General features: G+C 50.8%; 1 protein-coding gene across 1 annotated transcript in view; it reads right to left on the bottom strand.

Moving 5' to 3' along the window:
* LAMB1 (laminin subunit beta 1) overlaps window positions 1–18,698 on the bottom strand; it is a 40,668-nt gene that overhangs the window by 5,752 nt on the left and 16,218 nt on the right. Inside the window, exons 15-26 of the mRNA XM_085297902.1 lie at window positions 18,151–18,278; window positions 17,515–17,638; window positions 16,769–16,973; window positions 16,440–16,583; window positions 15,948–16,179; window positions 15,073–15,236; window positions 14,413–14,637; window positions 13,899–14,116; window positions 13,632–13,728; window positions 4,037–4,406; window positions 2,669–2,853; window positions 1,182–1,423 (exon numbers count right to left, since the gene is read on the bottom strand). Coding sequence (XP_085154028.1) covers window positions 1,182–1,423; window positions 2,669–2,853; window positions 4,037–4,406; window positions 13,632–13,728; window positions 13,899–14,116; window positions 14,413–14,637; window positions 15,073–15,236; window positions 15,948–16,179; window positions 16,440–16,583; window positions 16,769–16,973; window positions 17,515–17,638; window positions 18,151–18,278 — 2,334 coding nt within the window. The remainder of the gene's footprint in view (window positions 1–1,181; window positions 1,424–2,668; window positions 2,854–4,036; window positions 4,407–13,631; window positions 13,729–13,898; window positions 14,117–14,412; window positions 14,638–15,072; window positions 15,237–15,947; window positions 16,180–16,439; window positions 16,584–16,768; window positions 16,974–17,514; window positions 17,639–18,150; window positions 18,279–18,698) is intronic.

Below are 18,698 nucleotides of genomic sequence, written 5' to 3'. Positions count from 1 at the left end.
AACCTTCCTCATCCTTCTGCCACCTCCAACCCACCCCCTCCCTTCAGCTCGGGGTTGCAGAGAGCCAGCTCTGCGAGGCAGAGGTAGCTGGAGGTCACGAGGGAAGTCTGGCCTAGGCTTTACTGTCCTGTCTTTTCCTGAGCATGGTCTTTCACGGAAAAGCTGCCCCCAGCTTTGTTTGCAGACAGAAGGGAGGCACCAGTAGCAGCTTCCACCTAGAGAGCAACCTTCCCGCTGCTGGGGGAAAAACTATTTAGCTATTTTCTCAAGCRGGGAAGAAAATGTTCTGTACCTTTTACTTTGCTCTAGTTCTCTAGAAATGGGGGGGGGGAAAAGAAAAAAAGAAGCTGAAATGCAGTTGTTAGGGGAGGTCTAAGAGAAAAAAAAAAAAAGAAGTTCCCCTTTCAAACTGTCCGCTTTCCTTTCCCCTAAAGTTTTTWAAAAAACTATTGTGAATTGCTGTCACAGGACTTGCTCTCACAGAAAACCTGTTTCGATCGGGGCCTTTTGTACTTCAGTCACTCCTGGGGCAGTTGTTTGGACTACGGAGTTGCTAGGGGATGGTTCCAGCCGGACGGAGAGCTGGCGAGTCCCCCAGCCCCGCGCGGTGCTCCCCGTGCCAGGCGCTGGTCGCTAACCGCTGCCTCGTGGCCAAGCAGCTCCCTGGGGAAGCCGAGCGGCTGCGGCCGCCGCCTGCGGAGCGCGACGGCGGCCCGCGTCCCCGCCGGGCACGCAGCGCGGCGGCGGCGGGAGAGCAAAGAGGCTGGCGGCGCGCGCGGCCGAGCAGGCAGCGCCTGGGAAGGAAGGAGCCTGGCGAGAGCAGGCGCGTGAGCAAGGGCAGCCGAGGCAGAGCCTCGCTCCAGCGGGCTMGGCGAACCGCTGCGCTCAGGAGCTCGGCTGGAGGGATGATGAAACGATGGCTGCACCACCRGGTCTGGCGAGGAGACCTATGTGGCGGGCTGATGCCTGAAAGCCAGCAGGTCCCTCAGCGCCCACAGATTGAACAGCCCCGTTCAGGCTCACAGAATGCCCTAGAACCCAAGAAACATGCGTTCTCCACGAACAAACCGCGCATCTCACGCTGTCCAGCTCTAAACAGTTTGTCCCCTCCCTGTCATTTCTTCACAAACCCGCCTTCAGTTTTGCTGGAGGTTTTATCCAAACTAATCTTGGCCRCATACCTTCTCAGCGACTTCGGAGAGATCCAGGCTTTGCAGCTTGCCYGCCAGTTCGTCGAGCAGCCGCGACTGCTCCTCCTGCTTCTCCTTGAACTGGGCCTCCCTCTCGTCGATCAAGTCTTCCACCTCCCGGCGCGTTTGCGCTGACACTTCCACCATGCTGCCGGAGTAAACGGTGGAGGCATTGACCCTGTCCTCTGCCTCAAGGGACATCTGGAAGTACTTGGTGATACTGTCCAAGGCTCCTGCAGAAATCAGACTGAGCACCTCAGCAATTTGGTCGGTAACGCCAAGTAATTTATATCATGGAGGTTGCTGGATGACATGTCTGGGTTGGCCTATTCTTTTATCTAGCTAAATGGCAAGTTAAATGAAATGCTCGCCTTTGCATTTGTGCTCAGTGCTATCGTAGGGATGACAGCATTCAGCCTATCTTGAGAAAAGAAATAATAAACAACTCATTTTTTTTGCTAAATTGAGTGTATGCTGTTTGCTGGAATTTAAATTTCTCTGACCTAATGATTTAATTCTGCTTGCTTTGAGGGGAAAAAAGAGGATCCAACCCTCTAGGTTGCTGCCTACAGGGTAATGGCCTCTTTCCTAAGGATTCACTTCACTTAGCTCTTGTTGCCTGCCCCGGGATGTCTTGCTTATGGAGTCACTGCTTGGAAACTGGTGAGAGCTCTCCCAAGAAACAACTGCCTGATGAAAGACACTGATTTATGAAAGCAGCGCTGTTAACTCCAGAAAAGCCCTGGAGAGGCCCTGTGATGGGCCAGGGCCCTGGGTGGCTGCACTCTGCAGAGGGGGGCTGCCCCACGGCGCAGCCTGCCACAAGACAGGGACTCCCTGGTTTCTGCATCCCAGTCGCCTCTCTCTGGGAAATCCCATGTGCACTGGMAACAAACTCAGACTTCCTGCAAAGCAGGAAGATTTTTTTTAAAAAAACTCCTTTGTTTCAAGTTGGAACAAAGTCAGCTTTCAAAATTTCCCAAGCCCTTCTTTGGTAACATTCCTCCATCTCCAGCAAATTTCCACTCCGTGACTTGCCTGAATGTGCCAGTGGGTCGGCGAGCCTCAACTGCCGCTAACAACTGGGCCCTTGCGGCGTGCTCGTCATCGTAAAGACCCAGGTGTTTTTTCCAAACAGAATAAGCAATTGAACAAAAGGGGGAAAGAGCAAAACGTGCAGGTGTATCATGGGATCTGCTGCCCTCTCAGCCTTTGTGCCTGGGCTACAGTGTCTTAATGAAGAGACTCCCAGGCAACCCAGCACGCCGAGAGCTGAGCCAGCTTGGCGGTGCACAGAGGGATAGGGAAGGGGTGAGGGGCAACACAAACCTCCGGCTGCATCAGCACCTCTGCTAATACACAGAAAGGAGCTGCCCTCCCAGGGACAGGAGATTCATTGCAAGTTAGAAGATTAACCTGGTATTTGAACCACACACAGGTTAAATCCTCGGCTATGCCGCTGTCCGGAGGACGCTCACCCCGCACGTCGGAGATCTTGATGAACTCCAGCTGTTCCGCGAGCTCCTTAACGACACGGTCCAGGCTCTTGGCATCGGTCTCCAGTGCGCTCAGATCAGCATCTGTGCTATTGCTTTTCAGGACTAAGGCTGAAAGGCTTTCTTCTACGTCAGCTATCTTAACTGTAACATCTGCTGTCAGCTTTCTGTAAAACAGGGGCAACAGGATGTAAAAGCAGAGGGCTGTTAGCCTCAGCGATCTACTTCAGTGAAGACCAGTGGTTCGAGCTGCGCCGCGCTTCTCCCACGGCACGACCTGTCCTCCCTCGATGGAGCTGTAAATGATTTGTAACAACACGCCTACCTAGAATACGGGTTTTGTCTCCTTTATCACACACAACTACTTTTTAATCTACAGCACATTTATAAACTCAAAGCACCAAATTGCTCAGAAAACAGCTGCTTTGTGTAAGATTAACTGGAGGCAGATTCCAGAGCGCTGCTGTAATGCTCTCGTATCATGGCAACTGCACAGGTCAGAGTTGACTACTATGATCCATACATAATTTGCTTCCCATCCCACACAGCTACAAATGCAGTTTTGATTACTATGAACTCATGGGACAGATTTGAACTTCAGTAAAGTGGGGGGRAAAAAAAAGCCTTGGTTTTAACACAATGAATTCTTTTAACTCGTCTGCGAACAACCCTCCTCACCAGCCATTTCTCCAGAGTTATGCAGAAAAACTGCCTGCTCTCAGCATTCAGCATGGCCTTAGTAGACCACAGAGCAGGTTTTTGTTCATGGGACAGCCCTAAAAGGAAAGGCAACTATATCCTTCAGGGCAGCACTACTGGGCATAGCAAGTTATTCCCAGGGTGATCYCACCAAACCCAAAGTGTTTCCTCATTCTGAAAGAATTGGGCAGTTTTTAATCTCTAGGTCGATTTTCATCTCTTCATTCATTAGCTCAAGAGCCTGTTCCTTTCCTGCAGTCCTACAAAGCCCAATACTTCCTTCTGCTCTACAGCTTGAGAGGAGCAAGAGCAGCTCCTGAGACACGGTACGTGCGTATATGTCAGGGAAAGCAGCTCAGCAGCTGCTCTGACTGTCCTTGGTACCCACAGACCCAAGGGCAAGAGCAGCCACAGCTCTCCATCCAGTGTGGGGAGTTGTAGGGCGGAGGCATATCTGTAACTGAGACATTCGTGCTTTAATCCCCTCTGCTTTGCTCTGTGCGGCCCATTTTACTCTGCGCAAGCGAGCGCTAACAGTTGCACGCACAGCTAGAAAGTATCCGTGATACAACCGGATGGCTGGCCGCCCCGACCTCCAAAAGCACAAGCTACCTTCTCTTGTAGGCTTTAACACAGGGCCCCAGTACTCACTCTGCTTCCTCAAAGAGATCGCCGATGTTTTTCAGGGGCTCGGCAGCCGGATTTTGAGCTATGATGGTTTTAATTTCACTGAGTTTCTCCTCCAGGGTGTTGAGCGTCTGCTGGTACGGGCCGGTGACACCTGTGACTTTCAGGGCGTTAGCCCTGTCCAGGAACTGTTGGGTCCTGTTGGCCAGCTCACCGATGACCACGTCCCAGAGGGCGAAGCACTGGTGGCACGGCACGCAGTCGGGGAAGAAGCCCGAGTAGCCCCGGCTGCACTTGTCGCAGCGCGGCCCTTCCACCCCTTCGTTGCAGATGCACTGTCCCGTGGCGCGGTCGCACTGGGGCGTCTGGATGCCTTGAGGGTTGCAATCGCATGCTGCAAGGAGAGAAAGGGAAAAAAAGTCTTAAAGGCTGAGGATGGGCAAACAACTGTGAAGGTGGTGGGGAGAAAAGAGAAAGCACCAAGTTGTAAGTAAGCACTGAAAGGAATATAGAAGTGGTCCGCATATAGATTACAAAGCAGCTGATGCGTGCTTGGGCATGGGAGAACCAGGGCTGAGTGTAAAAAGGGGAGAGATATTAGGAAATAAATCTAGGGGGATGCAGAGTGTCTGGTTTGCACATCTCGGAGACAGATGCAACAGCGGAGCATGGTTGGGATGTCAATTTGAGAGGGACTGGAGGCAAAAATCCCAGTTCCGTTCCTATTTTGAAGAGTCAGCAGAGTAAGGCTTTCCAGCCTGAAAAAGAAATAACAAATAGGCACACAACAGAGAGTTTAAAAAAAGAAAAGAAAAATATGAGCAGAATAGAAAAGGTGAAAAAGAAACAAAAGCTTCACTCTCCTCTCCAGCACAGAAYTGGGGGTAAATGAGCAATCCAGCAGGTGCTGGATTAAAAAGCAAACAGCCCCCTGCCCTCCCCACAGCAGGCAAGATGAAAGGGAACAGCTCTTTACAAGGCAGCAGCGGCAGACTCAGGTCACTGTGGATACTAAAAGATTATGTGGCTTCAAAGAAGCGTACAGCAATTTTATGGGTTAAGAGCCGTTGCGAGAGCTCCAGCRTGGAGGTGGGGCACGAGCTCAGGCAGCGCAGGGGCAATTGCGGCCCCGAGTCTTGGCTGGCACCCGYACACCAGGCTCATGCTTTGGGGACACAAGAGGCAGAAAAACAGAAGAAAGAAAGAAGCAAAACAAAGAAGAGTGACAACCAGTGACCCTGGGGAAAAGAGGAGAAAGATGGGTGTCACTGCTGACATGGGTGCTAAAGACCAAGAGGGGCTACACACATAGCTTGTCATGGTCAAGCAACAGTGGCACTCATTAATAGCTTCAYCTATTCATCAGTCATCTCCCTACATCAGAGGTAGTATCTACACCTTCCTGAAATGAACTTTTATTTTACTTTTGTAACTATAAACACATGCCTACTTTTATATGCTAGTCAGGTAAGACCCAGCAGCCTCAGGTGGCCTGCCAAAAGGAAACGATAAGGTTTGGGCAACACCCTTTCCTAACAGGCTTCTAGAAGAAATATGCATTTACTTGGCACTAACCCACTATGAAGAGAAGTTACTCAATTAATGTACCCACACACTGTCATTTTTAAAAGCACAGCCACAYTTTGCACACCCTAACACTGCCCGGAGAAGCAGTTTCCACTTGACCTGTTCTCCTCCCTAATGACACAAGCAGCAGAAGCAAACACCAACCTGCAAAGCTTTTGCTAAAAAGATGGCAGCAGAGAACAAAAAAAGAGGCCTTGCAACTATGCAGGGGGTCATCTACCAACCATCATGGTGTAATAAACCTCAGACCAAGAAAAGGACTGTAACGCCTGATTAAAGCCGTCACTTACACATTAATTTACCAGGCACCCTTGAAAGATGTTAACACAAATGCATGGTCCAAAATGGTCCGTAAATCAATGCAGACACCCCGAGCACGTTGGGAAGGACCATTGGAAAGGGCAGGGCACAAAGCACGTCTCAGGACTGCGCATGGCTGGCTTCAGCGTCTGCGCTTAAAACAGTTACTCGCAGAGCCGCGGCCGCTCGGCGACAAAATGACTCYCTTGTGCGACGCGGGCCGGATAGGCGAGGGACAGAAATAACTTCTGCTGCCCGCGCGGTCGAGCAAAATGCTCCTTTGTCCTTCGAATTACACTCTGACACAAGAGATTGTTTTTACTTTACATCAAAAGTGCTTAAGTAGTCAGCTTGCCATGGGATATGCTCCCCGCAGGCAAACTGTCGAGCTCCTGCTCGAAGGAGGCCAGTTAACCCTTCCGGCAGCGGCCAAGGCCTCGCTGTGATGGCAAATTGTCCAAATTCCACGGCACGGCACGGGGAGAGGGCAAACAGGGTGCGGTTTTCTCAAGGATCTCAGGATCTGATCACGTTACAGGAATACTTGTTGCTGGCAAACCAGATMACGACATTTACTTGCAGATTTAAAAAGCTTAAAGTTGAAAAAAAAAACCCACCCCACAGTGAAAATTACCAGTCTTTTGGTAATTCTGCTCCTGAATACCTGCGAATTGGGGGAGGGCAGATGACAAGACCTCACTAACATTTACATGATAATGTGGATTCCAAAATCTCCGGAGCCAGAAAATGCTGGGGATGGGGAGAAGGGAATTTAAGTACTAACTCATTTGCAAAGTCAAAATCCAAACTCCACAGCTGCCCGTAGGGAGAGGGTAATAACAAAGAAGTAATTTATTCTAAATACAGCGCAGCAGTTGGAAGAATCATCAGATTTCTAGAATTCCCTCAAACTGAGCTTTGTGGGACTCATGAGAAAATCGTGCAAAGCAGATGATGGAAAAATTATGATGGATTATTTCTCTGTTTCAGGATTCTCTTGCAAGCACAGAAGGAGGGGATGCTGGCTCTGCATTAGCTCAAGAGCGTGCCTCCAACATACATAAATTAGCTTTCAACCGTGTGGGTTTCACACTTTCTCTTTTTGTCCCAAGTCATTAACTGTTCATAGGACTGCACCATCTCCCAAACSAAAAGGTCAAACTGAAGATAATTTCATCTCTATTTTTAAGTGAAATCACTCAGTTTAAAGGGAAACAAGAACAAGTCTTCCTTGGGACTGCAGTAAGACAAAACAGGAGATTTTGTTTCCATTTTGAAAATTTGGGAGGCATTTCTACATGTCCATGGTCTGGTCTCTCTAGCAAGAGCCCACAATTTCTTACCATGATACTGACTGAAGTGTTTCTGAAATCCTCAAAAAGCATCACTGCTCACACCCAGTGAACAAACCYCTCATCTTATAAATGTAAATTTTGCATGCCAGCTACTGCGAGCAGGTAAGCAACCCTGAGCAAAAGCTACAAAATGCTGCCTAGGTATTGAGGAACACATTGGCATCCCCACGATTTTGGGGCACCGACCCTTGCAACAAACATGGCAGTGCCTCCTCCTGAAGGGACAAAAGCCCCGGTGACAGCGGGAGGCTCCAYGGGAAAGGAGATGAGAACCTCCTAGCTGGTACAGGCTGTAAAGGACTACCACAAGACTGGCACGTAGCTCACAAAAGAATAACCATGTGCTGAGCCACACATCTGTGATGGTGGACACATCTCCATCAAAAGGATTCATGTGACATTTAATTACCACTGCAAATAAACTGGTATATGAAAACATGAGACTTCCTGATTCATGTTACCTGCTCAAAATAGCACTAATGCTATTTTGAATCAATAGCTGATTATTCAGAAGAAATTTGCCAACACTGCAAAACTTTCAACCTTACAAATTGCTGAATGGTTTTATCATCATCATGGCTCACTACCACCAGGAAATGATGCCAATCACACCATGCCCAAAGCACTAAAACCAAACTCTCTTCTAGTTACTTTGGAGCTTTTGCCCCTCCAGCTCCTCCTTTAAGGGGCAATGAGCCCTACAACAAGGTCAAGATTGACCTCTAGCCACTCCTAGGGCCATCAGGTGAGTCAAGTCTCACTCATTTTAGCATTAATGATGCCATCTGCTACGGTAGTTTTGTTTCTGAGGTACTCAAACACACTAAAGGAAACACATCTTCTCAAATCCTTCAGCGTATCCCTTGGYTCTGGAGGTTTCAGCTCTAACCTGCATTCACAAATCTGAACTAACACTTGAATATCTGTAGCTGTATCACATCTAATCTTATGCCTGGTCATCTAATTTTCCCCAAGAAGAACAAGAAACAGGCAGGTACATCTAGGGATAAAGGAGTATTGCAGATCACTATCCAGTTGCTAGCAACAGCTTTATACAAGACTGAGCAGAATTGTAATAGGGAAAAATACATACAATCCTGTAAGCTCCTTTTAAACACCATCCCTGTGCTTGTGTGTCCAGAAATTGGGAAAGATGGTTACTCTGCACTGTAAAACCACACAGATGCTGAGTTTAATAYGAGAGATTTAGAAATTGGATGTGAAGAACTGGCCTTCAAGACAAACGGCTGATTATTATCCCCGGACACAGAAGGGCACAAGAACAAGTCAAGGCAGAGCGGGTGGCTTGCTCCGAAGATGAATGTTAGACAAGGATCAAATCCTGCCTGGGGAAGCAGAGGAGGAAGCTCAAGTACCTCCCACGGAAAATTAAATAGTGAAGGGCAAAGTCTTCTTTTGAAATTAGCAGCCGAAGATTTGAAGGTTTTCAATAAGGCATTTTCTAAGTTAAACAATCAGTTACTGTTCTGAAACATCAGTCTGGAACTGAGTGTACTGTTTTCTTTAACTCAGTGCTTAATTCAATATGACATTCTTCTGTGCTATACTCTGATTTAAATGAAATCATATTTTTGATAGGAAAATTTTCTAATCAAATGTTTAATAAGATCTGCTAATTAGCAAAGATAATTTGTAGCATCATTTATTCACAAATGCACATGCACTCATGCACATGCGCACACACAGCGTCCACGGGTAATTTTGACACCATCTTCATCATTGCATTTTGCTTTTAGCAAATTCTTTCCTGATCTCAAAGATAAAAGCAACACCCACGTGTGTTTACTGAACTTACCCTGGTAGACACCTAAGGGAAGAAACTCCARTGAAGCATGCAACAACTCGGAGTGGTTTGCTTCAAGCTTACAAAGATGTATATACAGCTTTATCTTTCACTTACTCTGACAGCTTCTGTACCTTTCCTTGCAAGTCATAGAATCAGAAATATTTAKAACTCATTTCCATTTTTTAAACTATTATGATTTTTATATACAGCATATTTTCATACTGCTAAATTTAAGCTAAGGTGTGCCACTGGCTGATACTACAGCTGAGATGACCTAAGAGATACTGAAAAGGCTGAACACAACCATGTCATTTAATGTCGTATTGCAGGAGGCTAGGTACAAGTGTCATATATGATCCTTCACAGAACAGAATGGAAATTATTTTTGCAGAAGTATTTTCTTTACTGCTTAAAGCTGGCAATGGAGAGCATCAAATCTTTTACACCCTCCACAGGCAAGTAACAATGGGTCTGTGCAAACACGACTTCCTGGCATCATTTCCTGGTGGTAGTGAGCCATGATGATGATAAAACCATTCAGCAATTTGTAAGGTTGAAAGTTTTGCAGTGTTGGCAAATTTCTTCTGAATAATCAGCTATTGATTCAAATTACACTCTGAGCACATGGCTAACTCCTCAGCATTATATTTTCAGTATGTGTGTTACGATAAGATGCCAGCTAAGATTTAGAAGAGTTGCGCAGCATTTTAACACGCTAATAGACCTTGCCAAAAGAGTAATTTTCTGGAAACAGCCAATATATACGACTATATTTTAAGACTGCATATCCATTAAAATTAGGAAAGTCAAGTGCAAATTATAATACTCTTAGCACAGAATTTGYCTGACGTATTCTAAACACTTACGGCATGTCTAAAGGAGATAGAACAGCTGCTGATCTCTCTTTTTTTCTCTCCCGCCACCTATAAAAAGAGCCTACATAACGAGTTTAAGACTCAGATGTCTAAATTAGGACAACGAAGCCTATTCTTCGCTAACAACAGGATAATTTCCAGTGAGCAAGTACTTCAGCACCAGCTGCTCAACAAAGACTTAAAACTAAGAGAAGCAACTTTCTGCCACAGTCTACTACTTGATAAAAATTTCACCTTTCCATCTTAGTTCAATCAAATTCTAGTTCTTACGATAGGGCTCGATACTCAACTTCTGCACAGAAAAWTGATGACATTTGCTTCATCTAAAGGAGGGGGATAGAGCGATARAGCCCAGCTTTCAGTCTCACACAGCGTCTTTTACTAACTGTGATCTGTTCTGATGGTCCTATTTATTAAAATAATATAGTAAAGTCACCACCTCCTTTATACGACTCATATATGCTTCAGAAATACCATACTAAGCAAGTGCACTGTTCAAGCTGGATGTGCAATGCTGCTACATCTCAGAGGCTTCTCTGGCGCTTAGAGACTTCTGCTAGGAATGTGCTCTGAGGGTTGAGATTAGAGTACAGCTCAGCATGCCGAGTCCTGCACTCTGGTTGCCAGGCTTTGGAAAAGCTCCAGGAGAATGCCTGGGAGACTTGACTTGGATGAAACRTGTAATCCTATTATTTACTACCTTAGCAAGGAGTTTTTTGCACAKGGACACATTCACGTGCATGCTCACCCAGAGTTGCACGTAGCTCCCAGATTAAACAACAGCCAGAAGCATCTCCCAGACCTGACGCCCGTGCAGACCACGCTTCCGGCAGAGCCGCAGCTTAGCTTCTGCTCAGTGTAATCCTCATCAGGACCTGCACGAGGCTGAGAAAGAGGCATGCTGGGCTTTCTCCCTGTCTTCTGTGCTCCTCTTACTCTGTTTTTCAGAATAATGTGAAATTAAACGAGTAATTAATTGTGCTTTTGAAAATGCAAGGTAAGCATTCTCCAAGATCCTACAGACTCGTGTGCTCTCTGCAGCACGTTCTCAGGCACTTCTGCGCGCATGAGCCCCTGCTTCGCACCAGGCTGCACGAGGCCCCTGCATAGCGTGACGATAATATGCCGCACCGAGGAAGCGGCACTYAGGGACGGACTGCCGCTTCACGTGGCACATGGGCCACGGCTCTCAAAGCAGCTGCTGCCCACCAGCTGTGGCCCCAATCCAGGCTGCCTGTAAACAGATGGGGTTGTTAAGAAGTTGTGATTTACRCTCCTCTCCGAATCATTTCCAGGCAAGTGCTCAGATGCAGAGAATTCAGAAATCAGTAGTTTTGAAAGTCTCAACCTCCAACCATTTTTTCCTTTTTTTAACTAATTAAAAAATTTGAAAGGGCATCTGTCACACCACTGCAGACAGTACAGAATCTCTCCTATTTCTCAGCGGGACTTGGTGTCTATCAGTGGCTACAGGCTGAAGATCTGCTGTGAGGAGGTCAGACATGAGCATTCCTTGACTGCTGCACCATGCAACCTTCAACCTTCCGCACTGAGCAGTGGAGGATCCTGGGCCTGGTGTCCACTCCTCAGCATAGATCACCTGGTGTCCACATCTCAGCAGACATCAGTGCTAGCAAAGGAGACCACCCATCAAATACTCACACGGTTCAGAGTTCTCTCACAACTCCAGATCCAGATCAGTTTGTGCTTTCTTCATAAATGTGGTGGAAAACGTGACTTTGTCAGCTTTTAGGGCCAGAATGAGAGTGCCATTTGGAGCAGGTTCCATGTCCAGGGTTATCTGTGTCCCCCAGCAGAGCTGGAGCCTGCCCACACTGAGCAAAGGCTAAATCTTCATGACAAACTCCCTTTTGTCTCAATTCCAGCTTAATCTTGGCCACTGACCACACTGAACCTTTGTGCCATAGGCATTGCCCTGCAACTCCTTAAACAGCTTTTCTGGTTAGCTCTGCATACCATTTACCACRGAAAGCTGCTTGCTTCCTGCGCAGAGCTGGGAACCCAAGTTATATTTATGCTGATCTGAACATCACTCTTCCATCAGCCAGAGAATAAACTAAGGCTGAGATGAGGTGTTTTCTCTCCCTCAGAGGCTGCCAAGGCAAGACTGGAGAGGGCGCAGGAAGGAATTCTCCCAGCAGAGATTCCCGCAATGCCGTTGGGCTGGATGTGCTCCAAGAGCAAGCTCGCACGTGGAGCCTCTCTCGGGAGCTGCGCCACAGGTTCCCACAGCTCAGCCCCAGGCACCGGCAGTCACCACGCTCCAGACACCTTCTGCAGATGCCGTCCAAAGGCACATCAGCATTTCCACCTGAGCATGTCTCTTGGGTCACTCAGAGGCAGAAGGGCAACTTGGCGCTTTCATAGAAGAAATAGGTTCTGAATAATATCTGCTCTTTTTTTTCTTCAGAAACATTAAAAAGCGTGTTTCCACATGTTCAAAAGACAGCAGAAACTAAACGAAAGGTCAGACATGCCAGTATGCAGCAAAATCTTGCCAATAAGGTATGCAGATGGACTTTTATCAATAAACTTTGATGGAGACAGCTGATACTGAGAGACACCTCCTGCCTGGGGCTCTAGGAGACTGAAGAAGAAGAACACACACAGCTTCAGCCAAAATGCCAGCTTGCTTGGAAGAAAYGTAGTAAGTGCTCAGCAACCAAGACAATTCCACAGTCCTTTCATCTTCAGCACTAACCAAGTACCTGTGACCTTCCTATCTGGATAATGGGCTCCAAGGTATCTCTATTGTGAAGGATTTATTAAAGACCTCAGCAAGCACATTCCTCCCTGCAGGAAAAAATACCTTAATCTACTGCAAACCTCCTGGCAAAGACGCCTATTTAAACAGATCAGAGATACAAGTTTGTTCTGGTCTGGACAGTGTTTGAAGTTTCTTTTCCAGCTAATGAACAGACTTGTTTATAACGAAAGGACAGACAGAATCCAGTTTTCTAAACAATTAGCTTTATGCTGCTCTGTTTTGTTATATATAGCTATAACTGACTAGCTGTATGGTCTCCAATCTCTCTTTTATTTTCATCTGAAATAGCAGGAAAATCTTCTAAATCAAAAACTCTATTTCCTGACCRTATTCTCCCTAACAAGAAAAAAAATATTGACAGGAGTCTTCTACTACRTAAAATCAAAAGACAAAGGAAATATATTTTCAGACCAATTCTCAAACCCAAATTCTTTGCTTAAAATATTTCCTTACCAYGTTGGTTTACCTGGCAGCATCACAGAGTAAAAGCTGAAGAGTTAAGTTTCTATACGTTTGTTTATAAATAACGGCCCAATAAGCCATAAAACAAGTTATGCAAATCTCATGCCAGGCTCTTGCGGGGACTCTGCTGCATCCCCCTTCAGCAGGCAGGCCCCAGACTCGGCGTGCTTCTCTGCACCTCCTCAACGTAGGCACCACAACGTTAAGGAGGACGCTACCCAAAGCTTCCTCGCTGCAGGCGTCTGGCCCGTGCTTCCCGCCACGGGAGCGCTGCCCGCTGCCCCCGCGGCCTGGGGATGCCGTGGGGCGCTGCGGGACGGCGCTGCTCGGGGAAGGGCGTCCCACCCGTCAGCGGAGAGGACGCCGCGCCCGGCCATCGGCCCCCGGGTGATTTCCAAAGCGGCCAGGCCCTCGGGCCCGCGGCGGGCGCACGGCCGCGACTCACCTCGGCACTCCACGCTGGGGTCGCCCCAGAAGAGCTCCTGGCACTCCCGGCAGGTCCGGCCTCCGAAGCCCGGCATGCACTGGCACTGCCCCGTGAACTGCCGAGAAGAGGAAGGCGGCACGCTCAGCGCCCGCCCCGCGCCGGGCTGCGCCCGCGGCCTCTCCCAGCGCGGCCGCGGGGCATGAGCCGGGTTACGGCGGGGCGCGCGGCCGCCGGCCCTCCCCGCCACAGGGGGGCCGGGGCAGCGCCGGGCGCCGGAGCCCTTACCTCGTTGCAGGCGGGCCCGAGGGAGCGGGCGGCGTCGCAGGCGCAGGGCTCGCAGCCGGYGCCGCTGGCCAGGTGCCACGTGTGGGGGGCGCAGCGGTCGCAGGCGCGCCCCACCACGCCGGGCAGGCACCGGCACTGCCCCGTGGCCGCCTCGCACCGGCAGCTCCCCGAGCCGTCGCAGTGCTCCCGCGCCGTGCCCAGGGCGTTGCACACGCACTCTGCAAGGCAAGCRGCCGCCGCTCAGAGCGTCGCCCCGGACGGTGCCGCCGACCCCCCTCCCACCTCCGCGYGGTGCCGCCCCGCCGCCGCCCTGCCCCAGCTCCCGAGGACGCCGCCCTCGCGCTGCAAAACCCCCGGTGCTCCGGGGGCAACCGCCTCCGCGAGCCCGCAGAGGCGCACGCAGACCCGAGCAGCTCGCAGCTCACAGCTCGCAGCTCGCCCCGTCCGGGCAGCGCCCGCGCCCGCGCTGGAAGGCCCGCGCGCCCACGCCGGGGGCGCCCCGGCCGCCACTCACTGCGGCAGTCCTGCTGCAGGGCGCTGCCGTAGTAGCCCTGTTTGCAGAGGTGGCAGTTTTCGCCCTCCGTGTGGTACAGGCACTTCACGCACGTCCCCGTCCTCTTGTCGCAGGCCTCGGGGTCGGCGGCGTCGATGTTGCCGTTGCACTGGCAGGGCCGGCAGGCGCCGCCGACCTCGTCGGGGCTCCCGAAGAAGCCAGACGCGCACTCATCGCACCGGCTCCCTGTTCCAACGGACAAACGCCGCGACAGCTCCGTAAAGGGGCAAGACCGCCACRGGATAACGAAGGATATTAACCGGGAGGAAGTTAATTGGGCCGCRTCAGAACAGGGGATTGCAACGGCTCAGGAGCACCCCAGCACGCGCAGAGCCCCACCGCCCAGCGCTGCCTGCCTGCAAGCCCGTCCCCTCGGCTTCGCGGCCGCCCCGTCCACCTCTGCTAGCGCCCGTCGTCCCAGCTGGGCAGCCGTCACCAAGGGGCGCGCGGAGCCAGGACCACCCGGGCAAGCCGGGAGCCCGTGAGTTCAAGGTGCCCCCTCCACCTCCGACAGCACGACAGTGATGCTGGCACTCTGGTCACGTCTGACAACCCCCGAACACGTATTTCCTTCCCACTACGAGGTGAAAACCCAGCTGGCTCCGTGTACGAAGCCCATACCTATGTATCCCGCGTTACAGACGCACACGACTTGCAGCGTGACTGGATCCTGGTAGCAGCCGCTGGCAAACTGGCGTCCGCTTTCGGGGCCGTCGGGGCAAGGACAAGGGCGGCAGTGATCGCCCGATCCCAGGACAGGGTCTCCGTAGTAGCCAGCCAGGCACCTACACGAGGGGTACACAGCATGCAGGACATGCAGGCAAACAGGCAAAGCAATGCAGTGACTGCGGATGCTCCAACCTTCAAACCCCACCAGAGGCCAAGAGATCCACGCTGAAGCCTCTGGGGTACCGCGACACGGGCTCTGGCATCTGGCCACGCAGCCAACCCCTGGGGAAGACCATGTTCCCACTCCATGGTCCTCCGCTGTGCCCAGGGCTGCGGCCAAGCCCGGGGACCAAGCACCGGGGCCTGGGACCTRCCCCATGCACCCTTTCCAGTCCCATAACACAGCAGGGCGTGCGAACTCGTGAGCTTTGGTGGCCTCTTTAAAGACACCCTGCATTTCACCAGGAAGCGGCCGCCCGCTGCCCTCACTGCTGCGGGATGGCCCAGGAGCCTGGCACCACCTGCAGAGCTGCAGGCTCCCCCCTCGGCCAGCCCCGCCATCGGCGTCACCCCCAGGAGCTGCCCCGGGACAGAGCCACGAGCCGCGCATCCCACTCGCCAGCGACGCGCTGCCTTTTCCCTGTCCACTAAGGGAAAAGGGGTTTGCAAGTGCAGGACGCGGGGTCACAGGACCCCCCGAGGGGGCTGCCGCATGCACAGCCCAATCGCCTCCCATTTCACCGATGTCCACGTTTTTTTCCCGTGGGTGCCCGCGGGGACCCGCCGGGGACCCCGGGGCCGGCGGCGCGGCGCGGGGCGCGCGGTACCTCTCGCAGCTGTGGCCCGCCGTGTGGTCGCGGCAGCCGTGGCAGGCGCCGGTGTGCGGGTCGCAGTGGTCCGCGTGGCCGTTGCAGTGGCAGGGCTGGCAGCTGGGGAAGCCCCAGAAGCCGGGCAGGCAGCGGTCGCACTGCCGCCCGTACACCCCGGGGAAGCAGCGGCACTGGCCCGTCTCCGCGTCGCAGAAGGCRTTGTAAGAGCCTCGCAGATGGCACTCGCAAGCTGCAACAACAGCGGTCCCTTTTCTGCTGGCTTTGGCAAAGCCCGGCCGCACGCCAGCGAGGGTTTTGTCTCAGCAAAACGGCCCGAMGGACCAGCCTCAAAACCGCGGGAGCCTAAGCACAGGGTATTTTGCATCGGATGTCCGTGATTATGAAGAACACAAGACATCTTCGGGAGCATCGCATAGGCAAGCCTCAGGGAYGGCCCCCTCCCTCCCGCCACACCACGCCACCGGCTTCGGAGTTGAAAGTTTAACGTACACCTGCATCCGCTGGGGCCAAAGCCGAAGGTGCCGGGAGCGCATCTGTCGCACTGTCTTCCGACGACGTTGGGACGGCACTGGCACTGTCCTCCGCTGGGGTCACACACCGAGCTCAGCGAGCCCTGAGGGTCGCACTGGCACGCTGAGCGGGGAGAAGCGGTGCGAGAGGTCAGTACCACCCCCCGCAACACAGGACGTCATCACCATCACCACCACCACCACCCCCCAACATGCACACACATGTCCCTGTRCAAGTCGCTCTGTCTGGAAACACCACCAAGTTTCCAGATGCAGCCTGCTCGACAAGTCAGGTCAGCAGGTACATACATAATGCGGTCTCATGCAAGAGAGCAGAAATGCTGAAGATGATGTTCTTGCAGACATCCGTCATCGGGGTCTTCACAACGCTCCGGCTGTTCTCCAGGCACCGGTATCTCTGGAAAGTTTCCCAAGCGCTGTTCGTGACCACGTCTTCGCCCGAGCCTCCCACCGTGAATATGTCCAGTGACTTGCAGTACGGCATGAGAACGAGCTACGAAACAATTTTTACAATGACAAAATGTCACTATTTATAAATACTGTCACCAGTTTTGTAAAATTTCACTATTATCCCACTTCTTATCATCCTTTCTTGGCAAAAAAGCAAATAACCAGACAGAATTTGGCAGGGAAATGATAGAATTTTTGCACCTTTTTKTGTAATAGTTTCTAGTATCTACCAAATTCTCATATTTTATTCTTTCATTCAGGAAAATAGTTTGATATTCATGACACACACTGCACACATTAGCCTTTCCAMAGAAACTACTGTAAAAGTTCAGCTCTGTGGAGCTACTACAGTCCTGTAAAATAAAGCACAAGCCTCTTAACCGAAAAACAATGCACACTTTGAGACTGAAGAAGTTTATGCTGGTTTAAATTTTMAATGAAAATCTAGATTTAGCCATAAGTGACAACTTTATAAAACYGATTCCTTTGGATTTACATGGACACACTGCAGAAGAGAAGCCAGCTTTCAGGATGTCAAATACCCGCATGGCATCGGAGCCATCCCCAAGGTAACTTCTACTCACAGAATCGATGAGCGTGTAGGGGCTCTCCATCTCGGTGTCCACCGAGGAGTACTGGGGCAGTTCCAGGCGAATTGTGTAATTCAGGCCCTTTTCAAAGCACACSGGGCGGGGGAGAACTACGTATCTGTGTTGGGAACAGGAAACAAGTCTTACACCCAATGTCCAGTGCCATAAAACTGTTCAGGTGGCCCTGTAAAGCAGCTGAGTTAAGAGAAAGCAGACAAGAATGGAGAGAACGAGCGGTACAACACGGAAGGGGTGGTTTGCACGCTTGGGTAAACCAGAACCGGAAAAGCTGGTCGGCGATGGGAAGAATCACGCCAACGATCACTCACAGGTTGCGTGAATACTGATTTTTTTTTCATTTACCAAATGAACAAAGCAAATTGGACCATCATGAAAAGCTTAAAAGCTTGGCATCTACTGATGCAAAATAAAATATACATTTTAAATGTTTGACATTAAATTTCACTCATTTTCATAKAGGCAATGGTAAACTGAAAACACTTGTTGCAAATGGACTGAAATTAGTTTGAMAAACTCATCCAGCAGGGTTTGGCTGCCTGCTTTTGGCAAATTTGCCATCTGGTGATTTTTGAAAGGTTTTCTCTTTCAGGCCCTTCCAGTTATACTGACCTGGAGCCGGGTGAYAGCGAGACGACCTGGTTGTCATCATCAGGAACAGTGTTGCCACAGCGGCTACCCGTGGGGATCTTGCCCGGCCGCGACACAGTGACAACGGCTTTTTCCCACTGATCCGGCAACTGAGGGAAAAAAGAAAACCCATCAGCACGAAGCAAGGGCTGTGAACTGCCGAGAGCACCAGTGAGAGCACGAAGCCGTGCGTGGCAGTCRTGGTGCACACCAAGCTCCAGGCAAGGATTTTCTCTTCACCTAAGGTTCTTCTCCTCACCTCCCACTTGCGAATTATCCACAGCCAAAACTGGCTGCTTGCAAACTCCTGGCTGCGAGCGCTCGATAGGCAAGGCAGGCAATTTGTCTCCTTAAGCCACATAACCCCGTTCCCACCCAGCCTGCCTGGTTGATGCCAAATTTATAGTGTAATCTGCCCTGAAGGGACACGTCACTTTTAACTCACTCATTAAACAGTATGCATACCATCAGCACAGTTAAAACGCCACCATCATGATGGAAATTAAAATTGCAAAGCAAGTAACACCAGC

The sequence above is a fragment of the Rhea americana genome, unplaced genomic scaffold, assembly GCF_003343005.1.
Source record: "Rhea americana isolate MKP2758 unplaced genomic scaffold, rheAme1 scaffold_1, whole genome shotgun sequence".
In the NCBI taxonomy this organism is placed as follows: domain Eukaryota; kingdom Metazoa; phylum Chordata; class Aves; order Rheiformes; family Rheidae; genus Rhea; species Rhea americana.
The sequence above is the reverse complement of the archived record's forward strand: the minus strand, read 5'-3'. Positions and strand labels throughout refer to the sequence as shown.